The 24,144-nt window shown below is 48.6% G+C and overlaps 2 protein-coding genes across 5 annotated transcripts in view; one reads left to right on the top strand and one right to left on the bottom strand.

Moving 5' to 3' along the window:
* POMT2 (protein O-mannosyltransferase 2) overlaps positions 1-9,703 on the bottom strand; it is a 41,385-nt gene extending 31,682 nt beyond the window's left edge. For both annotated transcript variants that reach the window (XM_012742896.3, XM_012742904.3), the window contains exons 1-2: positions 9,238-9,703; positions 2,399-2,483 (exon numbers count right to left, since the gene is read on the bottom strand). In XM_012742896.3, the coding sequence (XP_012598350.1) occupies positions 2,399-2,483; positions 9,238-9,686 (534 nt within the window). In that variant the 5' untranslated portion in view covers positions 9,687-9,703. The remainder of the gene's footprint in view (positions 1-2,398; positions 2,484-9,237) is intronic.
* An 86-nt stretch (positions 9,704-9,789) lies between these two features.
* On the top strand, positions 9,790-20,171 carry GSTZ1 (glutathione S-transferase zeta 1). Of its 3 annotated transcripts, none has more exons than XM_012742935.3 (9): positions 9,790-9,941; positions 13,446-13,497; positions 15,349-15,416; positions 15,897-15,977; positions 16,274-16,399; positions 17,433-17,511; positions 17,999-18,051; positions 18,757-18,806; positions 19,534-20,171. In XM_012742935.3, exons 1-9 carry the CDS (start codon positions 9,927-9,929, stop codon positions 19,658-19,660), a joined length of 651 nt encoding a protein of 216 aa, XP_012598389.2. In that variant the 5' UTR covers positions 9,790-9,926; the 3' UTR covers positions 19,661-20,171. The 3 variants fall into 3 exon arrangements, with proteins under 3 accessions (XP_012598389.2, XP_075859950.1, XP_012598371.2); XM_012742917.2 differs by lacking the exon at positions 9,790-9,941 and adding an exon at positions 13,056-13,163; XM_076003835.1 differs by lacking the exons at positions 9,790-9,941; positions 15,897-15,977 and adding an exon at positions 13,054-13,163.
* Positions 20,172-24,144: the final 3,973 nt, after the last annotated feature.

Genomic DNA, 24,144 nt, shown 5'->3' with positions numbered 1-24,144 from the left:
TTGGCCAACTAATATATACAGAAAAAATTTAGCCCGGCATGGTGGCGCTTGCCTGTAGTCTCAGCTACTCGGGAGCAGGATTGCTTGAGCCCAGGAGTTTGAGGTTGCTGTGAGCTAGGCTGACGCCACGGCACTCACGCTAGCCTGGGCAACAAAGTGAGACTCTGTCTCAAAAAAAAAAAAAAAAGTTTTGCAAAGTTGATGAGAGCCTTGAAGATGAGGAGCACAGTGGATGGCCATCAGAAGTTGACAATGACCAATTGAGAGTAATCATCGAAGCTGATCCACTTACAACTACATGAGAAGTTTCCAAAGAACTCAAGGTCGACCATTCTATGGTTATTCGGCATTTGAAGCAAATTGGAAAGGTGAAAAAGCTCGGTAAGTGGGTGCTTCACAAGCTGACTGAAAAATCAAAAAAATTGTCGTTTTGAAGTGTCGTCTTCCGTTGGTACACAATGACGAACCATTTCTCTATTGGATTGTGACATGAAGCAAAAAGTGAATTTTATACAACAACTGGTGACAACTAGCTCAGTGGTTGGACTGAGAAGAAGCTCCAAAGCACCTCTCAAAGCCAAACTTGCACCAAAAAAAAAAAGTCATGGTCACTGTTTGGTCATCTGCTGCTGGTCTGATCCACTACAGCTTTCTTTTTTTTTTTTTTCTGTTTTTTATAAATTTTATTAAATTTTTAAATTCTTTGTTTTTTATTTATTTTTTTTTCCAGTCATAAATACATAATATACTACAGCTTTCTGAATCCTGGTGAAACCATTACATCTGAGAAGCATGCTCAGCAAATCGATTAGAGGCACCAAAAACTGCAACACTTGCAGCCAGCATTGGTCAACAGAAATGGCCCAATTCTTCTCCACAACAATACCTGACCACATGTCATGTGGTGTCATGTCATATCATACAACCAATGCTTTAAAAGTTGAACGAATTGGGCTACGAAGTTTTGCCTCATCCACCATATTCACCTGACCTCTTGCCAACTCACTACTACTCCTTCAAGGATCTCAACAACTTTTTGCAGGGAAAAATGCCTCCACAACCAGCAAGATGTAGAAAATGATTTCAAGAGTTTGTCAAATCCTGAAGCACACAGATTTTTACTCTACAGGAATAAACAAACTTATTTCTCATTGGCAAAAATGTGTTGATTGTACTGGTTCCTATTTTGCTATAATAAAGATGTGTCTGAACCTGGTTGTAATGATTTAAAATTCATAGTCCAAAACCACAAGTGCTTTTTACACCAACCCAATATTTTCAACTGCTTTCCTGGACTCAGAGCCAATTCTGAAATAGGTCCCCTGTCCTATCTTCGTCTTCACCCCTCTGACCTGCAGGGACTTTCCCACTGGTTCCCACCCCATGCTCTCATGCTTCCCTAAGCCCACCTGTGGGCTACCCCTGCCTCCCCCTGCCCCCACCTCTATCCCCAAGTGCTAAATGCTTCCAGATCACTTCCCCACTCATCACAGGCAAATTCCTGTTCCCTTGGTGCCCAAGACCTCAGTCTCCAGTTGAAAAGACAGGGTTGAGTGAATGCCAGGGCCAATCCATTAGCCTTCTCAGAGGTGTTTGTTTTTTAAAAGAGTAAAATGAATTCTAATTGGTGGAATTTCTAACTGTAAAACATGTGCGAGGAACAGGTCAAATAATATGCATGCTGGTGGAGGGTGAGGGGTGGTTTGGTTAGCTCCCATGTTGACGATCAGCTCCCCCGAGCCATGTCTGCTTTATGTAATGTGTTCCTTCTATTTCTTTCTTCTTTTTTAAAATTGAGATAAAATTTGCTTAACATAAAATTGACCATTTTAAAGTGTACAATCAGTGGTTTTACGTCGTATATTTAAAAGGTTGTGCAATCATCACCTCTACCCACTTTCAGAACATTTTCATCATCCCAAAAAGAAATCCCATACCCATTTGTAGTCACATCCTAATTATCCCTCCCCCAGACTCTGACAACCACTAAAATTTACTTTCTATCTCTCTGGATTTGGCCATTCTGGAGATTTCATATAAATGTAAACATACAATGTGTAACATTTTGTATCTGGCTTCTTTCATTCAGCATAATGTTTTCAAGGTCCATCCACACAATGGCATGTATCAGAACTTCATTCCTTTTTATAGCTGAATCATATTCCATTGTAAAGACAGAGCACATTTTATCTATCCATCCATTAGTTGATGGACCCTCTCTGCATTTCTGAAGCCCAGAGACCCTTAAAACACCAATGATTTTCTATGAAAGTAGCTGATCTGGAAGTCAGGGAGTTCTTTCTACAAGTCCAAGAATTAAATCCAAAACAGGGGCTTGTCTGCAACCCTCAGGAACCCTCTCCCAGATTAGAGAGCTGCTGTTTACCATACTGCTCACCTTTCCCAGAGGTGGGTGCACATCAAAGAAAAAGGTGCGGTTGATATAGTAACTTCCCATTTTTCCAAAGTGAGTTTCATCCCAGCTAAAGGAAAACAAAAAAAGAAATAAGAATTTTTAAATGATCATAAACACCAAATTGCCTTAATAAAAAATGGTTAATGGCCGGGTGAGGTGGCTCACGCCTGTAATCCTAGCACTCTGGGAGGCCAAGGCGGGTGGATCGCTCAAGGTCAGGAGTTCAAAACCAGCCTAAGAGCGAGACCCTGTCTCTACTAAAAATAGAAAGAACTTAATTGGTCAACTAAAAATATGTAGAAAAAAATTAGCCGGGTATGGTGGCGCATGCCTGTAGTCCCAGCTACTTGGGAGGCTTAGGCAGGAGGATCACTTGAGCCCAGGAGTTGGAGGTTGCTGTGAGCTAGGCTGACGCCACCACACTCACTCTAGCCTGGGCAACAAAGTGAGACCCTGTCTCAAAAAAAAAGAATGGTAGGCCGGGCGCTGTGGCTCACGCCTGTAATCCTAGCTCTTGGGAGGCCGAGGCGGGCAGATTGCTCAAAGTCAGGAGTTCAAAACCAGCCTGAGCAAGAGTGAGACCCCGTCTCTACTATAAATAGAAAGAAATTAATTGGCCAACTGATATATATATAAAAAAATTAGCCGGGCATGGTGGCGCATGCCTGTAGTCCCAGCTACCCGGGAGGCTGAGGCAGAAGGATCACTCGAGCCCAGGAGTTTGAGGTTGCTGTGAGCTAGGCTGACGCCACGGCACTCACTCTAGCCTGGGCAACAAAGCGAGACTCTGTCTCAAAAAAAAAAAAAAAAAAAAGAATGGTTAAAATTAAAGTTAAAACCAGAGGCTATGTGTTTCAAGCAATTAATGAAAAAGTTTATATTTTTAATAAAAGCTTTTCACACAAATGATTTGAGAAAGCAAGACATCAAGCTGCCATTAGCCTTTATTTAAATAGATGAGAAAGATTAGCAAATATTTACCAAATAGTTACCAGAAATTTGAGTTAAGTATTCATGTACTTATTCTATATCTTGAATTTCTATTTATTTTTAAAGGACAAAGAGTTTTCCTCTAATATGGAAAGGTTTGTGGTATGTCTTCTCCCAAGTCTGTTAACTTCTGAGACTGTGTTTGCTATGAGAAGGTACATTCCCACATTGTTGGGCTACTGATCAGAGAAAGACTATCATCCATGATTGCCATGGGAACCAGATTTTGCTCACCAACCCTGTGAAAAGTAACCTGCTGACTATGATCTGACTGATCTTACTATAATGAACTTACCAGAATAGAATATAAAAACTGAGGGTTTTCTTACTACGTTCAGAGCATATCTAAAACCTATCCCAGTGCATAAATTATTTTGCAAGTAAATATGTGATTCTAGTACATCAGGTTTCAAACACAATGCAAAGCCCTGTTCTTCTATACAACCATTTAAACCTCTTTCTACCCTACATGAGAGCTTTAAGAAGGCAGTCAAACCACCTGGCAGAGCCTGGCCATTTCTGTTTGTTATGTTCTCCCTGCAGCTCAAAAGAAGGGTTACTTTCTAGTTACCGTCAATCCCCAGGTCATTAACAGTCATTACTGATCGGCCATATAACAGGCAAAACATGCTTTTTCAAAAAATATAGTTTTTTGGTTTTTGTTTTTAACTCAGTGGATCTAATAGGTGGGCAGAAGAGTAAATCTACTTCTACATCTGCTAAGCACACTGCTTGACAGGAGGTGAGGACAGTGGCACGGTGATGTCAAAGAGAGAAATAGCTTCAGAGCAGTGTAACAAAATAGATTTGCGGAACGAAGAGAGATCCAGTCCCAGCTCCACCACTTACTAATGGCATAATCTGACAAAATCGCTCACTCTCTACAGACCTCTCTTCTCAACTACATGATGAAGACAGTAACATATTTGTCATGCCCACCCCTCAGGGAGGTATCAGGGCTCAACTCAGATAACTTGTGAAAGAACTCTGTAGACTATAAAGTACCATGCATACTGACCACTATTTAGACTGCCCCAACATATGTGGTTAGTTTTGAAGTAGTATCCTAGCAAAGGGACATGAGATTTTTACTCCAAAAGTTTCCCAAGTAAAACCAGCAGTAATACTCCTATTTCCTCTTAGTTTTTATTGGTTGTGTTGGGAGAGACAGTCCTCCATGGCTCTCCTGAACTCCTACAGGCCTTGTAGGGTATACCAGGAATGCAAGGTCCTGACCGATTCTTTCCCAGGCCATTTCTCAGGGTTATGTTTGCAGCAAACAACCTTGAGGGAAGAGTTAGTGTCTCCCCCTGGAACAGAGAGCAGTCTTGCTTACTGCTTGCTAATTAAACAGTGAATTCCCCAAGCTCAATGATCCTCAGCTGCCATGCACCCCACTGATGTGCAAGCATTCAGGCAGACCCACAGCATCTTGGGACTTTGGGGGCAAGGAATACTGATGCCAACATACTGATCCCTATCAGACTCATTAGTTGAAGGGAGGAAAGTTTCCAAATTCAGCTGATAAGGTCCAAGCCATGTTCCCAATGGCAAAGGGAACATAAAGTGACCTTGCAGGGAGAACCCTTTGGGTCACTTCAATGTACTATTGCTATGGCTTCCACTGCTGAATGCACAGCTATATTGACCCCATAAGTGTCAAAGAGGATTATCCCATTCAAGGACTGTTGCATGTAGAGAGGTGATCCTGTCACTCCTGGTGGTACAGGAAAAATAATATAAATCCCTGGAAGAGAAAGGGAAATCAACACCTTAGAAACTTAATGGCTGCTGGAGTGCAGCCATTCATAAGGATAACAGCACCACCTGCTGGACATAGGTACCAGGTACATCTTAGTCTCACTGTCACCCTGGGTAGATTGCAGTGGTGTCATCGTAGCTCTGCCTCCCAAGTAGCTGGGACTACAGGCGCACACCATGAAACCCGGCTAATTTTTCTACTTTTAGTAGAGACAGGGTTGGGGATGGGGTCTCTCTCTTGCTCAGGCTGGATTTGAACTCCTGAACTCAAGCAAACCTCCCATCTGGGCCTCCCAGAGTGCTAGGATTACAGATGTGAGCCACAGAGCCCGGCCCCAAGTACATCCTTTTTAAAAGGTCAGCAGTTAATCTAGTTGTAAACTCTCGTTGAAACTGATTAACTGACCCATGAAGGCCTCAAGACTCTGAAGGGTGGGTCAATTTGGAATCAACTGCTAACAAAGGAAGGGTTCAACAAGCCTCATGGTCCTATGGAAATTGTATATTCAAGAATATAGCCGGCCTGGCCCTAAAGGCATCTTGGTTTTACATGAAGTGGTAGCTCCCACTTTGGAAGAAACTATCTTCCACTCTACTACGTGGAGTGGAAACGTAACTGCTGGCTGGAGGGCCCTTGATTCACAAGGGTTCCTCTAAATGTTCGTGCCTGGTCACTATAGTTAGGTTAAGTTAAAAGCCCCTGACAACTCTGGATGTCTGACTGCAGTAAGGGTTGAAGCATCTGCTATGCTTCTCAGAAGACTAAATACTGAGAGATTACAGACACCTCTTTGGAGCCACTCCCTGCTGATGAGACAGTCTGGATCACTCGTGTGGATGCCCACGGTAAGAGCCAGTACTCTGATGAGACTGACTGGAATCAAGCTGCTGATCAAGCCCATACCACCCAGATTGCTACCATCACCACGATGATTCATCCACACACCAGATGTGGAAACACATCTACCATCATGAACTGAGCACAAAGTAAAGTACGTGTTTCTGAAGCACAAGCCATCCCTGCATTCCAGACTTGTGACTCCTGCCAAAAATTGGCCTACTTGTCTTGCAGTAAAGGAAATCATAGGCAGTAGCCCTGCTTGTGCCTAGGAAATTGATTTCATTAGAAATTTGTAGCCTTCTTGGGGATGTCATTGGTACTTTGCTACTGCTGATACTTTTTCAGGTTACAATGTTGATGATGCTGTTCCAGTTCAATAATCTGACTCTGGATATACCATTGTGGCCCTTGAAACTAAATTCTGTCACATTATCAGCATTCTAAACCATCTACAACCTGACAACAGTACACCTTTTTGTCACAATGGCTACCCAACAATAGGCCAATAGTCAAGGTTTTTGATAGACATTCCACACTCCTTACCATCCACAAACATCTGATATTGTCAACCACTGAAAAGTCCCCTCCAAAATCAACTCAAAAAGATTTCTGACTCTACCTCCCTCACCTCCTCCTGGTCTACACACCTTAGTAAAGCAGTTTGGTCACCTAATGCAGTCATCCTCCGAGAGAGTTCTTCTCTTGGCCATCAACTGGGTAGGCATCAAGAAAAAGGGGTGGAGGGTTATATAAACCTACTTTGAACATGTGAAATTTTTCCTGAGCATGATTTTGTATTTCTTTCCCCTATCAGGAACCCCAGATCAGCCAGGAGTGATGGGGTGGTGGTGTCTATGGAATTTAAACTTAGTTCTACTTTAGTAGTGTGGATTGTCTTATTGGAATGACATTGCCCTAAAGCATAAAGATAATGATTACTTGGTTGAGTTACACTGCTTTTCAAGTCTCCCTACAGTGGCCCACATATGTCAAGGTAGGAAATATAATGGGCTCTTGTCAATTTTCTAACAATGTCCTTGGCAAAAAGGTCTGGATATTGGTAGGGTATAACTGGAGAAAAGGTGAAGCTATAGGTACTAGACTGGGACACACTGATTATGTGGCAGTAGAAGGAAAGAAACAACAGGCCAATGCTCAAGGTTTTCTAGGGAACATATTAGACACCTGGAAATGTAAAAAGAAGGGAAACAATTAATGTTCTCTTTGCCCCTAGGTCCAGCTCCAAAGCCTGGAAAAACTCTCATATGGTCCACGTAAGTCAAGTGGCAACTGAGCTGGCACTCTGACCTGTGGCTGCATATGCCATCCCTCTATGAAAACAAAAACTCCTGTGGACACAGCCAGTCTTAAACTATTCCCATATGCCTGATGACATCAACATCAAGTCCCAAATATGAACCTGATATAAATCATATGCTTCTCCTGACATCCTTAGGTTATGCCCTGTATAGTGAGTGACTGAGGCTCTAACTGATACTGACTCACTGACACTGCACATGTGGCTTAACCAAACCACTGTAATGGTGATCAAAATCAAATTTGATGGTAATCCAAATAAAATTTTACAAAAAATCCTGGAGTGACCTGAGCCCCTTCAAGTAATATGTTAGTATGTGAAGAAGAATGGGCCAGGAAATGTCTTTCCATTGGGCTTTAATTTTTCACATGGGAACAGGGTGGGGGATGGGTTGTAATTATTGGCAATGACACCAAAAGGGAGAGGAAAATCTAACCTGTGCACAGGTTCTAATGGTTAACAAAGTGCCTTAGACTGCATCCCAGCTATCTGAAATGAGATTACTTGGTCCCCCCTCCACCCTCAGACTTATTTACAGGTGGCTGAATCCAGGACCCTAGGGGGCATGGTTGAGGTAAACTGTAGGTTGGCTTCATCCTCCTGCTTAGAGGTCCATTGATAACAGCCTTAATTAACTGCTGTATCAGACAAACTGAACAGATTTGGTCCCTGCCTCTGTCAGCCCAGGTAATCAGAGTAGCCAATGGAGTTGCATATTCATGTGAAAATTTGCTAGAAGCGAAGACAGTGTAGGATGGAGGGGTGAGAGAGAGTGTTGGATCTCATGTACATCTACACATCTTTCTGGGTATGCCAAGAATGCAAGGCCCTGACTGCATTCCACCAGGACCATTTCTCAGGATTGTGTTTGTACAATAGCAAGCAACCTTGAGAGATGAGGTAATGTACTCCCTCCAGGAGAAAGAGCAGGTATGCTTACTGCATGCTATAAACATTAGATTCCCCAAACTTGTTATTCCTTTGCTTTGGTACAACCTACTCTGTGTGCAGTTATTCATTTGAGCCCATGGGGTCACCTTGTGGGACTTGTGGGGCAATGGAAACTGCCTCCAACATGCTGATATTCGTCCTGATTCCTGTAATAAAGTTAAAATCTTTTGTCTCTAACCCAGGAGTCTCATATCTTCTGCCAGTAGTCAAGAAACAATAACAGGCTCATTTATTAATTTCCAAGTAAGGAAGACCTGATAGTTTGTTTTCTTGCTTGCTTTCTGATACCCTCTCCACTTTCTTCTCAGTGTTACTAGGAAAACATCGTATCACTTGTTGGCCAGATAAATGAACCATTTTCAGACTGTATAAAACTTTTCTGCCTTCCAACTGGAAACCAAATTACGTTTTAAGCCTAGCTAATAAACTTTGATTACGCCGCAACCTAGCATCTCAACAGTACAAAATAAAGTCTTTAGGAAACTCAATCTCTTCTCACAAGACAACCCCAGACCTAATTCCTGGAACCCTTGTCACCATCTCTGGACACCAAGTTATCTCTGCTCTACAGGTTGAAGGTACCCATCGCCTCTGCTGATGCCTTAAAACCCTGCAGATTAGGAACTCAGGCCTTGGGAAATTCTGTACCAAGAATTCCAATATTTCTTTGTAAAGTTCAAAGCACCTTTAAAAACCACTATTTGAAAGCCTGGTGAGACACTCCAGTATAACCTGAAAGACAAGAGGACTGCTTCCTCAAATTCTAAGAACCTCACTGCCCTCAGACAGAGATCACACTTTGCCGGAAGCCCAACCACCTGAAACCTCGATTTCCCCTCCACTGGGCCCACGCCCCGCCTCCAGTGAACCCCACCCCCTCCGTGCCTTCGGGCCAATCAGAGGGCGGCGTCTCTCCCTCCCGGTTGCCATGGTGCCCGCCCAGTCCCTCCCGTCACTCACCAGATGTGCCGCGGCTCTTCCAGACGGTGGAAGCGGGTGGCGAAGGACAGCAGCGTCACCAGGGCCAGCAGGGCCCACCGGCCGGCCGCCTCGAGGCGCTGCGAGCTTACAGCAGACCGTTTGGGGCTTGGCGCTGCAGCCTCAGCGGCCACGTCCCGGCTCGCGGGCCTAGCCGTCTGGGGTCCACAGCGGCCCCTCCGGGCACGCAGCTCGGACCCTGTCAGGCCTCCGCCCGTGGCCGGCGGCATCCTCCCCCTCCTCAGGATCACCCTCCGGGCCCGAAGCACACTTGGTCTCGTCAGCCGCCCCGCCAAGAAGTCACAAAAGGGCTGCTCGGAGTGCCCTGGGAAATGTAGTTCCCTCCGCCGGCAGCGGGGCGCGGAGCCCCGGCCGCGGGGCGGGGCGGGCAGCGTGGTGGCCGCTAGGAGGCGGCCGGTGGCGCAGAGCATGGCGGGACCGGGAGGGCAGGAGGCCCGGAGGCCGGGCGGGACAGGGGCGGGCTCAGAGGACTGCAACTCCCAGCAGCGCCGGGCGGCGGGGCGTGGCGGGAGGGCTGGGCCGGCCGGAAGCGACGGGGAAGATCATTGTAACCCAGTCGCTTTACCCGGACAGTCGAGGGTGTGTCTCGTCGGGGTGTGGCTGGGCCTCAGTCGTCGACGGGCCGGCGAGTCTCAGGAGCGAAGTGCGAGATGCAAGTGGGGAAGGTCTGTGCCACGCATCCGGGAGAGGGAAGCTAGTTACAAACACTGAGAAGTCGGGGGGGCGGGGTCAAAGGTGAGCCGCTTCGCCCCGCCCACAGCGCCGACAACGACTCCCAGTGTGCAATGCGCTGGCCAGGGACGCTCTGCGTCTGCGCATTGCCTGCTGGTGCCTGTGGTCCGGGCTGGGTTGGGCGGGAGGAGGCCGGTGGTGGAGCGTGCTGGGTAGGGCCGAGTTTGTACCCTGGGTTGGGCTTCACTTTTGGCTCCGCCCTCTCTGTTCCCGCTACACAGACCTCTCTGTGGGCTTCCAAACGTCGCTTGTCGCCTCCCAGTTCCCCACAGTGCTGCTCTTTGGCCAGTCGGTCCTAAGCAGGGATGGCCTTCCAAGAGATGCTCGCGTTTTAAGAGAGCACCAGGGGCGAGGAGAGCAGTCATTGCAATTACCTGGGGAGCTTCCTGGCTCTAACATGCACTTCCCAGGGTCCGTCTCAGAGCCACTGTGTTAACTTCTGGTGGAACAGCCCAAGAATCTGCACGCTTTTATAAGCGGCCCACATGAGTCTTATGCACACTTTGAAGTTTGAGAACCGCTGTTGTAGCACTAAGAAAGGTGGCACATCAGGTGGGACCTTGTGTCACGTTAATAATGTGTAACCCACTTCCAAATGGGATTTTAGGAGTCTTTTTCTAAAATTACGTGTAGGAGACTGTTTAACACATTAACTGTCCTGTGAGTTGTATTTAACTCAAGCTAGTTTTGAGCCCCGGGCCTCGTGAAGCATATGTAACTCTCACAGCTTTTCACCTTGGGAGCCAGAACTATTTTTCAAGTTGCTTATAATTCGTGCACAGAAAACAAGAAATGACAGCTTTTATCATTAAATGAGAATTGTTTTGTTTTTTAAGTTTGTATTCTATTTTTGTAATAAAACACCGTGGCTCCAAGGAAAAAAATTTTTTCCAGTGTGGCAGTCAGTGTGTTAAAAATAATATCAAGACCTGGCACTGTGGCTCAAGCCTATAATCGTAGCACGCTGGGGGACCAAGGCAAAAGGATTGCTTGAAGTCAGGAGTTTGATACCACCCTAAACAAAAGCAAGACCCCATCTCTACTAAAAATAGAGAAACATATCTGGGTGTGGTGTTTAGGGTCTGTAGTCCCAGCTACTCTAGGGGCTGAGGCAGGAGGATCGCTTGAGCCCAGGAGTTTGAGATTGCAGTGAGCTATGATGACAACACTGCACTCTACCTGGGGTGACAGCGATACTCTGTCTCAAAAAAGAAAAAATAGAATAAAATCAACTCAAGTAATCAGAATGCATAGTTGAATTGGAAAAAGAATTCTTCCAGGAGTACTGATGAGATGGATACTTGGGCTTAAAATTTAGCTCTACAAGTGCAAAAAGGAACAGAGGAGAGTTTCTGTAATTATCACTGGTAAGAGAAAGAGCAGACATTGTGTAAGGGATTTCAGGTTTCCTACTTAAGGGCCATTATGGAGAGCAATGGCATTTACCATGCCTCTGGTCACCCTCAGTACAGGTCAGGGGTGTAGCATTTAGTCATTAGGTAAGACATTTCTTCAGGGATTCTAAGCTAATGTCTGCCACTCTCTAGTGGTCTGTCCCTCACCAGCAGTTCCTGTCTCTTGGCCCCAAGGGTCCCACCAGCCTGCCTCGGTAAGGAAAGGGATACATCTCCAAATAAGGAATATCCAGTTGTGGCCACCTAACCTCTCCTCTTCAAAGGACGCTTGCCACCTATTGCCTAATATCTGTGCCAGGACCATATTTGCTTTCTCCATAAAAGATGCCTTCAGGGACAGTCTGGGACTCCTGGGCTTGGGAACCACCTTGGGAGCGCCTGGGTTTCCACTTGTGTCCTTGCCCACCTAGAGGACTAAGTTATTAGTGCAGTGATAGTGAAAGCAGGTTCAGAAAGTAACTTGGGGTGCAGTGAAGGGCGACAGGTAGCAGAGGGAACTTCAGTGAAATGTCTGTAGTTGGAAGAGTAGTAGACAAGGGTGATCTGAGAAATCCTATCAGTTTCTCCCTCATGGATGGATACTGTCTGTGGGAAGATTCATGAGTGCTAATCACTGGCCACTTTTCCTGGGTCCTGTTTTGAAATGCTGGTTACCCAAGACGTACCAGAGAAATTAATTTTGTGTCTTTTAAAATTTAGAGGAGAGGTCACACACTCAGCTGCCTCTGGGGGCTTGAAGGTAACAAAAATGAGAAAAGTAGACCAGGTGTGGGTGATTGCAGACCAGAGAAGGCATACCCTCACCGATAGGGGCCATTAATCTGCTCCAGTCAATTGCTACTACTTAAGATCCACTGTCTCCAGATTTGTTAAAGAAAAAACAAGCCAGGTGTGCACACATCTGTAGTCCCAGCTACTTGGGAGGCTGAGGCAGGAGGATCACTTGAGCCCAGGAGTCTGAGGTTACAGTGAGCTATGATCATACCACTGTACTCTAGCCTGGATGACAGAGCAGGAGACCTCATTTCTTAGGGAAAAAAAGAGAAAATAGACAACAGAATATATATATGAAAGGCCCTGATTTATAAACATTGGTTACTAATTGAAACATTTTAAACTTCCATGTAGACCACATAGAACACTTCTGAGGGTCAGATAGCATCCCTGTGGGCTGCCAGCTTGCGACCTCACCTTTGGGGTGAATGGGCACATCTGCCAGCTATTTTTACATGACTGGCTGAGAGCCTGGAGGATGATAGGTGGGGTTGGGGTTGGGATTGAAGGGGATGAGCACCAAAGCATCGAAAAGTTGGAATTTCTAGTCTTTCTGCCACTGCTGGAAGGAATCTATGCCATCATAGAACTGAAGACTAGAGAAGGCAGAGATTTATCCGAGGTCATGCAGAGCTGGTTCCTGCACTGGGTCCAGACCCCATGTATGCCAACTCCCAGCCCGCTCTATCACACAAACTATGTCTCAAAACCAGGCCTGGGCCACACTGTCTGCCCAGGACACCAAACCTGGCTCCACCAGGAGCATAAGAAACTTCCCAGAAGTTGGAAAGAGATGCCCTTTCTACTCAAGTGTCAAAGTTCCCCTGACGCCTGTCCAGCCCAGATTCCCCATTGGCTCATGGGATCCGCCCCTTCAGGCTTCCTTCCCCTTCCCGCAGCTCTGTGAGAGGGGACATTCCCTGGGAGGTCAAGGGCCACCACAGAACCATGACTGAGTCTGGCAAGGTAAGGAAGGCATTTGTGGGCTAACTGCCCCTTTGGGGACCCCTCAGACCTCAGGAACTCATGCCAGCACAATTTGGAGCCCAGGGACCTCACATGACTCCCAGGAGAGTCTGGCCTGCGTTGCTGAGACGCTGGTCTGAGGAAGGAGGTCTGGCGGAATAGGGAGAAACATGTTGGCTCAGAGCCCCTTGCCTGGGGGCTGGCTCTTCCTCTCTAGAGGGCTCCTGAGGCTCGGAGCCCATCCAGCATGGATTAATGTGTCCCTTTGTGCTCTCTCCTTAGCCCATCCTCTATTCCTATTTCCGAAGCTCCTGCTCATGGAGAGTTCGAATTGGTAAGAGCTGTGCCTCCACCCAGCTGGGTGCCTGGGTGGGTGGGATGGCGTGGAGAAGGCCCAGGTACAAAGCTGGCCTGGGTTGGAAAGGGTGCTGTGTCAGACAGGGCTCCCCTCCAGCAACCCCTGTCTCCTGGAGCCCCAATCCCTGAATGGCACTTCCACCCAGGCAGTGGGGGTGGGAGGAAGGAGGTGGTTTTTTCTCTTGGGACTGCCACTTCACCCAACACTGCTCTCCAAAACCCTTGGCAACCATGCTTGAAGCAGCGTCACAAAATCCAGAGGTCCCTGGTAACTGGTAGGGGAACAGCTGGCCTCCCTCAGTTCTTATCTTATTTGCTCTGGCAAATTAAACAGAACTGAGCAGTGTCCACCTCAGAGGCTTTGGGGAAACAGAAACTAGGGGCCTCTGGTTTAGTCCCTGTTTGACCCTTCCCTCTCTCAGCTTAACACAGCCCTTGGCAAAGGTCATAGTCGTAGCAGCTCAAACTGAGGAGTTGCTCGAACTGAGTGCTTTGGTGTGCATGATTCCACCTCGACAGCCCTATGAGGGAGAGACTACTACCATTCTCATTGTACAGATGAGGAAACTGAGGCACAGGGAGGTTAAATAACTTGCCCAAGATTGTGCAGCTACTAAGAAGCAGAGCTGGAATTTGAACTTCACAGTCTGGCTCCAGGGTCCATGTTTTTAATTACTACACTATGCTGCTTTGTTAGATGAGGAAACTGAGGCACAGAGGCCCATTAAGGTACTTGCCTGAGGCCACACAGCTAGCAAATGAATGTGATGGAATTTGAACCCAGGTAGCCTGCCTCCAGAGCTGGACCCTAACTGCAGAGCCATCCTCTGTGACCCTCCCCCAGCCACTTGGTGTCTGCTGTGGAGGCAGTAGCAGGAGCCTAGGGTGCCAGGAGAAACCTTCCTCCCCATCCCAGGCCCCAGAGCCTCTGCCCTGGCTTAGTGCTGTCTGTGCGGTGCTGTTTGTGTGCTTTGGCCTCTCCCAGTCAGCCCCAACCACCTTCTCTTCCGAGTGGAGCTGACCAGCACGGGGAAGAGCCTGACATCTCCCAGGCTCTCTTCACACTGCAACCCGTCTCGTCCTCCTCCCCTCGCTGCTTTGCCCCTGCCCGAGACTGGCCATCACCGTGTTTTAATTTCCAACGCGCACATGTACACACGCTCGCACACATGTGCAGTCTTCTCCACGAGGGTTGACCTAAGCGGCATTCCCCTCAGCTTCCCAGGGGAGATTATTAAAGGGGATAGAGAAGAAATCTGGTCACGGAGGTCACAGCAAATGCTCCAAGACCACCGAGGAGCCCGATGCAGCCCTGGGATTTATAGTGAACAACTCTGAAAACAGAGGGAGTGGATTGGAAAGAAATTCTTCTCCAAACAGAAAAGGAGCATCATCTGCCTGTGTGTGCTCAAGGTCACCTGAGTGACCCTGGCTCTTAGATGCATTATTGAGGGAATAATTGCATGTTTCCAATGAAGACAGTCTTCTCACCACTGTTTTAGGCCCTAGAGGGTCCTGGAGGGGCAGAGGTGAGCAAGACACACCCCTGCTGTCCCCTAGGAGCCCACAGTGTGCCAGGGCATATACCTTCCTAGCACCACATGAGGGCATGAGGGCTCTAAGAGTCAGGGGTGAGAGGCAGAGCACCTTGCACCTGGGGTGGGGGAATAGGTGGTGAGAAGGAAGGCTGGAGAGAAGCAGAGCTTTAACCACACGGGGGTGTTGAGAAACCTCCCCCTGTGCAGCCTCATGTCACCCTGAGAGGGCTCCTTTCTTGGGAGTGGAGACACAGGCTGTCCCCAACTCTGCTATCTGTGGTCTCTCCTAGCTCTGGCCTTGAAAGGCATTGACTATGAAATGATGCCCATCAACCTCGTAAAGGATGGGGGCCAACAGGTAAGGATGCTGTTCCCAGGCCATGATGTGGGAATTGGAGGCCTCAGAGATGTACCAGGTGTGTGGGTAGTCTGCCCCCAAGAAGTGAAGGTGTGTCCTGTGGTCCCTGTGACTGGAGGAAGCTGCTGGCTCTCCCTGTGGAACAAAGTGGCAAACTGTTCAGCAGCAGGAGCCATGGGAAGGACCCGGGCTCTGGGCTCTGTAGCACAGCCTGGACTGTCCAGTACCAAACCCAGGAGGGTGGGTAGTGAGTGGGTCCTTGCCCCATGCTGGGCCCTCTGGCTGGCTGGGGTAGGAGCTGCCTTGGTGGCCACAGTGTGAGATGCAGGGAAGAGCACAAAGCCAGGCCACTGGGATGAATGAAGCCTGTAGCTCGGCAGCTGCTGGGGTTTAGGCTGCTACATGCATTCCCCAGGGAAGGTTTCTGCTCTGGCCAGCCCAGGCCAGGCCACCCAGCCCACTGGGGCCTTGTCTCCACAGTTCTCCAAGGAATTCCAGGCACTGAATCCCATGAAGCAGGTGCCAGCCCTGAAGATTGATGGAATCACCATTGGCCAGTCAGTGAGTGCAGGGCCTGGATGGGTGGCCCTCCTTAGAGTGGTGCCCTAAATGAGAGCACCTGACATGTCTTCCTGGCCTATGGGCCACCAGGGTGCCTTGTGCATAAGAGAGGCTTGATAGATACTTGTTAGGGTAGGGGGACACTCAAGCCCATGGGCAACCAAGCTCTGCAGGATGAGGTCCAGAAAGCTCTGCAGGGCTCCAGCTGTGGGTGTGGGGTGGAGTTTGCTCGCCCTGTCCTCCCTCGTCCAGGGGTCCTGAGCCCTCTCCCTGCCTCACTGCTCCCCTCTGGACAGCTGGCCATCATTGAGTACCTGGAGGAGACTCGTCCCACTCCGCGACTTCTGCCTCAGGACCCAAAGAAGAGAGCCAGCGTGCGAATGATTTCTGACCTCATCGCTGGTGGCATCCAGCCCCTGCAGGTGTGGCGCTCTCACACTTGCACCCCCCACACTCTTACCTGCAGACGCACACTGGTGGTGGCAAGCCCACAGTGACATGCCCACAGTGGGGGCGGGGGTGGCAGGAGGGCAGTGAGGGATTCTCAGGGGCTTCGACGTATAGACCATGTGGCAGAAGGCGGCAGAGATCCCAGAAATCAGCCACCAGGTGGGCCCCCAACTGCATTCTGAGAAGCCCTAGGTTCCCAAGGATGAGAAGAGGGTCAGGGTGGCAGGGGAGGGGCCTCCTGCCTCTAACCAGAGCAGCTTCCCTTTCTTCTGCTCTGTGTCATATATTGGGATTCTCATAAAATTTTACTTTAAGTTTTCACTGGCAAAACAATTAAGTGTAAAAACAATTCATGTGTGCTAACTCCTGACTTTGAGAATGAGGAAATAGCCCCAGGAAGATGGAGTGACTTTGCTGAGTCACACAGCTAAGTGGAAGCAGAGCAGGGACCAGGACTAGGAACCCTGTGCACCGGTGTCCCCCACCCCTGTGGCATCTTGTTTTTTTAACAAAGTTAGTTGGAGCAGACACACATTTTACAGGTGAGGAAGCTGAAGTCTGGAAGGAAAAGGGCTCCAGGGGTGCAGAGATAGAACCAGAGTTGAAATCTCTGAAAGCCCCTCCCACGCACCACTGCCCTCATTCCACCCCTGCCCTGTCTCATACTCCGCCGCCTGCCAAGGAACCAGGCAAGCGAGAAGTGCTGAGTGCAAGGGAATAGGCCTCAGGTTGTGGCTACACCTGTCACAGCCATGGCAGTGTACTGTGTCCCTGCTCTTGCACATCTCTGTCAGAATCACATGGCTTTCAGACTACAAGGGCCACTGGGGCAGCTGGGAAGGTAGCGTCAGGGATGGCTGCCTCCCTCCTGCCTCAGGGTCCTGATGGGAGGAAGCGGCTCTCAGAGGTGCACAGACTGGGATGAACTTCCCTGAGGGGGCTTGGCTAAAGGGCAGGCCCAGCCCAGCTTCCAAAGCAATCACAGATTTTCCTTGGGCTACACAGAACCTGTCTGTCCTGAAGCAAGTGGGACAGGAGAACCGGCTGACCTGGGCCCAGAATGCCATCACTTCTGGCTTTAACGGTGAGCCCCCACTCCTGCGAGCCGCCCCAAGATGACGTGTCAGAGAAATGGCCCTTGTACCCCTAACCCGCCTCCCAGGCTGCTTTGGTCCTGACGGTAGCATGGGTGAGGGCAGTGCCGGGGCGGCAGTGGGCTGGGCCAGCGTCTAAACCTGGCCTTAAGCTCTGGCACTTGCGGGAAGCTCAGTACCTGAGGCCCACAGCCCTGCGGAGCCAGACGGCCCTCTGCCACACCACCCACTTCAGCCAGGACGCCTGGCCAGCACAGTCTTATCCATGCTGGTGAGGGTGCAAGGGCTGCGCTTGAGGAGCCTGAGGAAACGCCAGCTCGCCCCAGCAACTTTTCCCCAGACCTGGTGCCACATTCCCTCTGGCACCAGCCTGTTACCCAGACGGGCTCCCATTTCACAGCCATGGAGGCCGAGGCCCAGAAAGGCTGATGTCCCCTTTCTGTGCCCAGTGATTCTACTCACATGGCCTCTCCACAGCTCTGGAGCGGATCCTGCAGAGCACTGCTGGCCGGTACTGTGTAGGAGACGAGGTAAGCCACCCGGCCTGCCCAGCCTGCCTCAGCTGTCCCTGCTCCCACTTATCTTCTGCCATCTCCCACCACCACGGGGCAGGCAGGGCTCTGAGCTTCCTGAGGAGGATCCTCAGGAGGGGGCCATGGGGGGGACCTGTGTGCCAAGCAGAGCTGGCTCCTGGGGCGCTCTTCCACTCACTCCCGTCAGACCACCTCGAGAGGGAGGGAGGGAGGGAGGGAGGTCCTCAGCTAGAAGACCGCGTCTCTGAGGTGACCAGGTGATCCAGGCATCGGTTGAGGGACTAGACGAGATGATGTCTCTCCTATAGGCTAAGGCCCTGGACCTGTGGTTCCAGGGTTCCATTCTGGTCCCCACCCCAGGTGTCTCCTCTCTGTTGGGGGTCCTTACTAAATGCCTGGTGACTGCAGTTTTTAACAAGCACAATAACATCCACCAAGGCAAACCTTCTCTGGCCACCCACAGAACTGGTTGTCAGGGCAACCGGAGCGTGGCCTGGGAGAAGCCCTTCTGCTCTGGGGGACAAACCCAGGCAGGCGAAGGGCAGATGAAGGAGGGGTGGGGCGGTGGGGAGGGGTGGAAGAGCCGAAGCAGATGGGAGCATCAGGGCCAGTCACCCCCAGTACAGTCACAGTGGACACACCTGGCCAGCCAATGACTCTGGGATGCTCACCCTGATGCAAACTCACCCAACCCTCTTTTAGGTGTCTATGGCTGATCTGTGTTTAGTGCCTCAAGTGGCAAATGCTGAAAGGTAAGAGAGCCCCACCAGCCTCCCCTGTCCTGCTTTCCACGACTGTGGAGTCAGGGCCCCTGCTTCAGCTACTAAAGTAGCATCTCATGCAGACGCTTCCCCGGCCAACCACTGAGCCCACTGTGCCAGGCCACACCAGCCACTTCAGCCTGAAAGAAATCAGTGCCATGCCCCCACCATGCCCAGTGCAGCCCAGGTGATCCTGTATAGACAGCTCCTGCTTCTAAGAGGAGGTGGCTCACCTGGTGGACCTCTAGGAGCACCTGCCGGCTGTCCCCACATGTGGTTTGTCTGTGCCTGGCAGTGAGCTCCACTTCTGCCTTCCTCCATCAGCCATGAATGAGTACCCCTCTGCGGAAGGCCTCTTGCTAGGCATTAGGGACATGGAAATGTGTTACACTTCCCTGCCCTCAAGAAGCTCATGACTTGAGGGAGGAGACACTCTGTATATATAAATGCCTAGCACTGGGCCTTACAATTAGTAGGTTCTCAATAAATAGCAGGAAGGAACAGTAGGTAACAGATGCCAAATGATAGTGCACAAGACCTGCCCATCCCAGAGAGCTACGTTTGAATAGGGCTCCCCTAGCAGGGCTGCCTTCCTTGTCCTTTCCTGGGTGGCCCCATGGACCTCCTCCAGCCCTGCCTGTCTATCCCCTCACTGCCCCTAGAGGAGTCTTCCTTTGTCCCTAAAAACCTTGGCTTAGAGGGTGTTTCTCTGCCACAGGTTCAAGGTGGATCTCACCCCCTACCCTACCATCAGTCGCATCAACAAGACGCTGCTGGCCTTGGAGGCCTTCCAAGTGTCTCACCCCTGCCGGCAGCCAGATACACCCGCTGAGCTGAGGGCCTAGCTTCAAACCTCTGTGCTCAGCATGGAAGCTCCAGAGATCCTTGGAGTCTATTATATTTCTGTGAGGCCTACTGTATTAGAGTGCTCCAGAGAAACAGGACTAGTAGGACATATACCAGGGGTGGGAGAGATTGAGTTATATGGAATTGCGAGGCAGGAACCAAATCTGCAGGTGGCAGATACAGGCCAGGACGGTGGTTCCTAGGGGCAGAGAAGCCGGGTGGGGAAAGAGACTGCAGGAAAATGCAACTAACACCCACAAAGAGCAGGAACTTGAGGTTTTGAGGCACACACACCTGTGGAGCTGCAACTTTGTCAGTCCTGTATATCAATCATCTGGTAGCATCCCACACCTCCTGTAAGCCCTCCCCCGGACCAGGCCAATAACAGGAAACTGCCTGGGAGTCCTCAACATCTTTCTCCACTATGGAGACTGACCCGTTCCTCTTTGGAACATACTCTTGCTTTGTATAGCTCCCTTCTTTTCTACAATAAAAACTATTTGTGTGGAATTGCTTCCTGTCTGTGGTCACTCTGTCACATGGCCCTGCCTGTGAATTTTCCAAACAAGGAGCCAAAGAGCCAGGACAACAGTCCACCAGGAGGCCAGACTGGACAGAATTGGCTCACATGATTACAGAGGCTAAGAAGTCCCAGAGTCTACCATCTGTAAACCAAAGACCCAGAAAAGCTAGTGGTGTGGTTCAGTCAAGTCCCCAGGGAAGCCAATGGTAGAAATTCTGATCCAAAGGCCAGAGAAAATAAAATGGCCCCACTCAAGCAGTGAGGCAGGAAAACAAGGGGCAGATTCTTCCTTCCTCCACCTTTTGTTCTATTCAGGCCCTCAGTGGCCTGGATGGTGCCCACCCACATCAGGGAGGGAAGTCAGGTTACCAAGACCATGATCTCATCAGAAACAGCCTCACAGACTCATCCAGAATAATGTTGAATATGGGTACCCCGTGGCCCTGTCAGGTTGACACATGAAATTAACCATCACACCTTCCTCCCTCATCTTGTTTGCACCCAAACCCAGACACACCTGTTCTTCCCCACAAAAACAGAAATGTGTCCAAGCTAAAGAAATTCTCTCGACTCCTTTGAGGTGACTCACCTGGAAAGTGCTGGGCTCTTGTGGGGATCCATCCATTTGTGCACTACCCAGAGAACATCTGGTTCTCAGCTACATTGGCTTTAGAACAATAGTCCATCTCCTTATGATGCCTTTGCAAAAGAGATTTTTGTATTTTAAAGCTAGAACTTATGACATGGCAGCTTTCCACGTGGTCTGTAGCAATACAAACCGGTCCCAAGTCCAGGCTGGGAACCATTCTTGCCTCCCTCTTCACCCAGAACCAAGGAGAGAGCCTCAGCTCTCCAGGGCCTACAACAGCTTTTCTGGTGTCTCCTCCAGGCTTTGGAGACTGAGGCTGTCTCCAAAGGGAGAGAGGGCAGCTGGGGAAATGAAATTGGGAGGGCTGCAGAAAAGGCAGGCCCCAAGAAGTCACCATTCAGGATCAACTGAGGGCTGGAAAAAGAATGAGCTTAGGGCAGGCAGTGGGTGAGAGAGGTCCTGGCCTCACTGGGTGGCCACAGCTCACAAGAGAGGAGGAACAGTCTCTCTGGTCCCTAGGCCTGCAGTTTTGAGTCAGAGTGAGGCTGTCGTGTGTTTCCAGCCCTGAGCCTCCATAGACTCCAGGTCATCAACGTGGTCAGCTTCCCTGCTGCTGTTCAGGAATGTGGAGACCTGAGATTTTCCAAGTTTCAGCTCCACCACACAGGGAGCCCTCCTCCAGGGACCTCAGGTTAGCTACATGGGAGAGAGGATAACCCCCTTCTCTATTCTCAGAGGAACTTAGCTGTGGGCCAGGAGTAAGAGAATAGAGCACTTCTAAACCATCTTCCCAGCATGAGAACAGAATTCCCTCAAGCTCCTCTAGGGCTGGGCTCCTGACCTACCTCCATTATTCCAGTACCATGCAATCTGACCAGCCTTGCTCCATAAATGTGTGTTAAATTGAAAGACGTCCTTGTACAACTGTGGCTGGCTACCCTCTTCCACCCTTCCCTGAATGTCTGTCTCCTATCCTCCTCTAACTCCTCTTTTGGGGGCCCTAGAAGATCATGAAGGAGCAAATACTTCCCTAGGTGCATAGACTTTTCTTTAGAGGTCAGATAAAATGGCTCCAAGGCTTAGTGACGATTAAGCTTCTATAAAGGGTTTTGAAAACTACCTTCTCTGCAACTTCCTCAAGTCTGCAAATAAATTCTTATCTTCAGGGATCAGATGTATCTCCCAATCCAAGAAAGTCTTGGGCTGCTATAACAAAGTACCTGAGACTGGGTAGTTTGTAAAAAACAAATATTTATTTTCTCACAGTTCTGGAGGCTGGGAAGCCCAAGGTCAAGGCAGCAGCTGGTTCAGTGTCTGGTGAGGACCCAATCTCTGTTTCCAAGATGGTGGCTTGAACGCTGTGTCCTCATGAGGCAAAAGGGATGGGAGGGCAAAAAAAAGCTAGTCCTTTTATAAGGCGCTAACCTATTCACAAGGGCAGAGTTCATGGTCTAATTACCCCCTAAAGGCCCCAGACCTTAATACTATTGCATGGAGGATTAAGTTTCAACATGAATTTTGGAGGAGACATAAACATTCAAACCAGGCCAGGCGCGGTGGCTCACGCCTGTAATCCTAGCACTCTGGGAGGCCGAGGCGGGCGGATTGCTCAAGGTCAGGAGTTCAAAACCAGCCTGAGCGAGACCTCGTCTCTACCATAAAAAATAGAAAGAAATTAATTGGCCAACTAATATATATAATATAAAAATCAGCCGGGCATGGTGGCTCGTGCCTGTAGTCCCAGCTACTCGGGAGGCTGGGGCAGGAGGATCGCTTGAGCCCAGGAGTTTGAGGTTGCTGTGAGCTAGGCTGACACCACGGCACTCATTCTAGCCTAGGCAAGAAAGCGAGACTCTGTCTCAAAAAAAAAAAAACAAAAAACATTCAAACCATAAGAAAGACCATCATCTTTTGGGGGGACATTTTCCAGTAGGGGCTTCTCTCAAAAAGTCAAGTCCTTGTTTCTGCTTCAGTTGTCAGACCTGTGAAAGACAACCAGCAGACACCTGATCCTGATATGCTGTCTGCCTAGTGTGGGAGTGGCTGGACACTGGTAATTAGATTCGAAAGGTCTTCCAACTCTATGCTTCAGAAGGAGGAAAGCAGGAGGGAGCCGCTGCAAGGAAATATTTTAACAACAAAGCAAAAAATACAGGATTTTATTTCAAAAAAATTTTACATATCCATGAAGGAAAGTGGCATACTTATTGGGTAAGTGGGTAAATATACATATTTATAGGATAAACACTCATTGGCTCTTCCTCTTTTTTTGTTTTTTAGAGACAGGATCTTGCTATGTTGCCCTGGCTGGTCTTAAACTCCTGGGCTCAAGGGAACTTCCTGCCTCAGTCTTCTGAGTAGCTCGGAATACAGGCATATGCCACCACACCCAGCTCTAAATTTTAAACATAATTTATTTAGCTTTTAATTCCAAGGTCACAGCAAGCATCATTGTACCTTGGGAGAATACTTAGAACTAAGCTGCTGAGTTTAAGCCAGGACTACACGTGTTAAAGAACATCAAAGTTGAATTTCAAGAGCTGCAATTTGGGAGCTGTCTTATATAATCCTGAGCTATGTCAAGGTCAATGATACAACAGATATGAGTGCTTTTGGAAGTTAAAAAATAATCTTAAATATATTATGCGCTAGCAGTGACATACTATATTCAGCATACCCAAACATGAATCATTAATGATCCCTAGCTACATGTAGTCTGCCTGGGCGTTTTATTGTTAGCTGTGGTGTAGTTGAGCGGGCAGATTACATTAATTTAACTTACAATTATTTCAGATCCCTTCCTCCTTTATACTTCAGGCCCTAAAATATGTTACAAAGGAAAGCAGAGAATGATTTAACAGACTTATCTTATTTCTTTTTCCACCCACCGTTAATGTTGCCAGTAACAGGCTTATCTTAGAATCACAGATATCACTGAAGACAATATTTAAATGGCACCCCTCCCTACTCAGATATAAGTCCTTCTCATTCTATAGCAGACACCAGGCGTGTGGAGAGGCAGTGTTTTAAAAGATGTCAAAGATAGGTTATGGTGTCATTTTTGTAAATGAAAATAAGCTCAATTAATAACACTTAGATTACGTTAATGATTAGTCTGGTATCCAAAGTACTTGTTCCAAATTGGAACAGAAGTATGTTCATGGCAAAGTGAGCATTCCTGGGGACCAAATACTGACATAAAACTCAATGTTCTGTTTATTAATCATCACTATAAACCCAGCTCCCTGTTCATAATATTCCACATGAATTTAAATGCAGATGAAAGATTATTAATCTTATTCTTAACTTTTTCTTAATTTCAAATGTCTCTTAATTTTTATGATTCTAATCAATTATAACTTAAACGTATT

This window comes from Microcebus murinus, chromosome 6 (genome assembly GCF_040939455.1).
Source record: "Microcebus murinus isolate Inina chromosome 6, M.murinus_Inina_mat1.0, whole genome shotgun sequence".
NCBI lineage: Eukaryota > Metazoa > Chordata > Mammalia > Primates > Cheirogaleidae > Microcebus > Microcebus murinus.
Note: the sequence above shows the minus strand (reverse complement) of the source record. Positions and strands in the feature narration are given on the sequence as shown.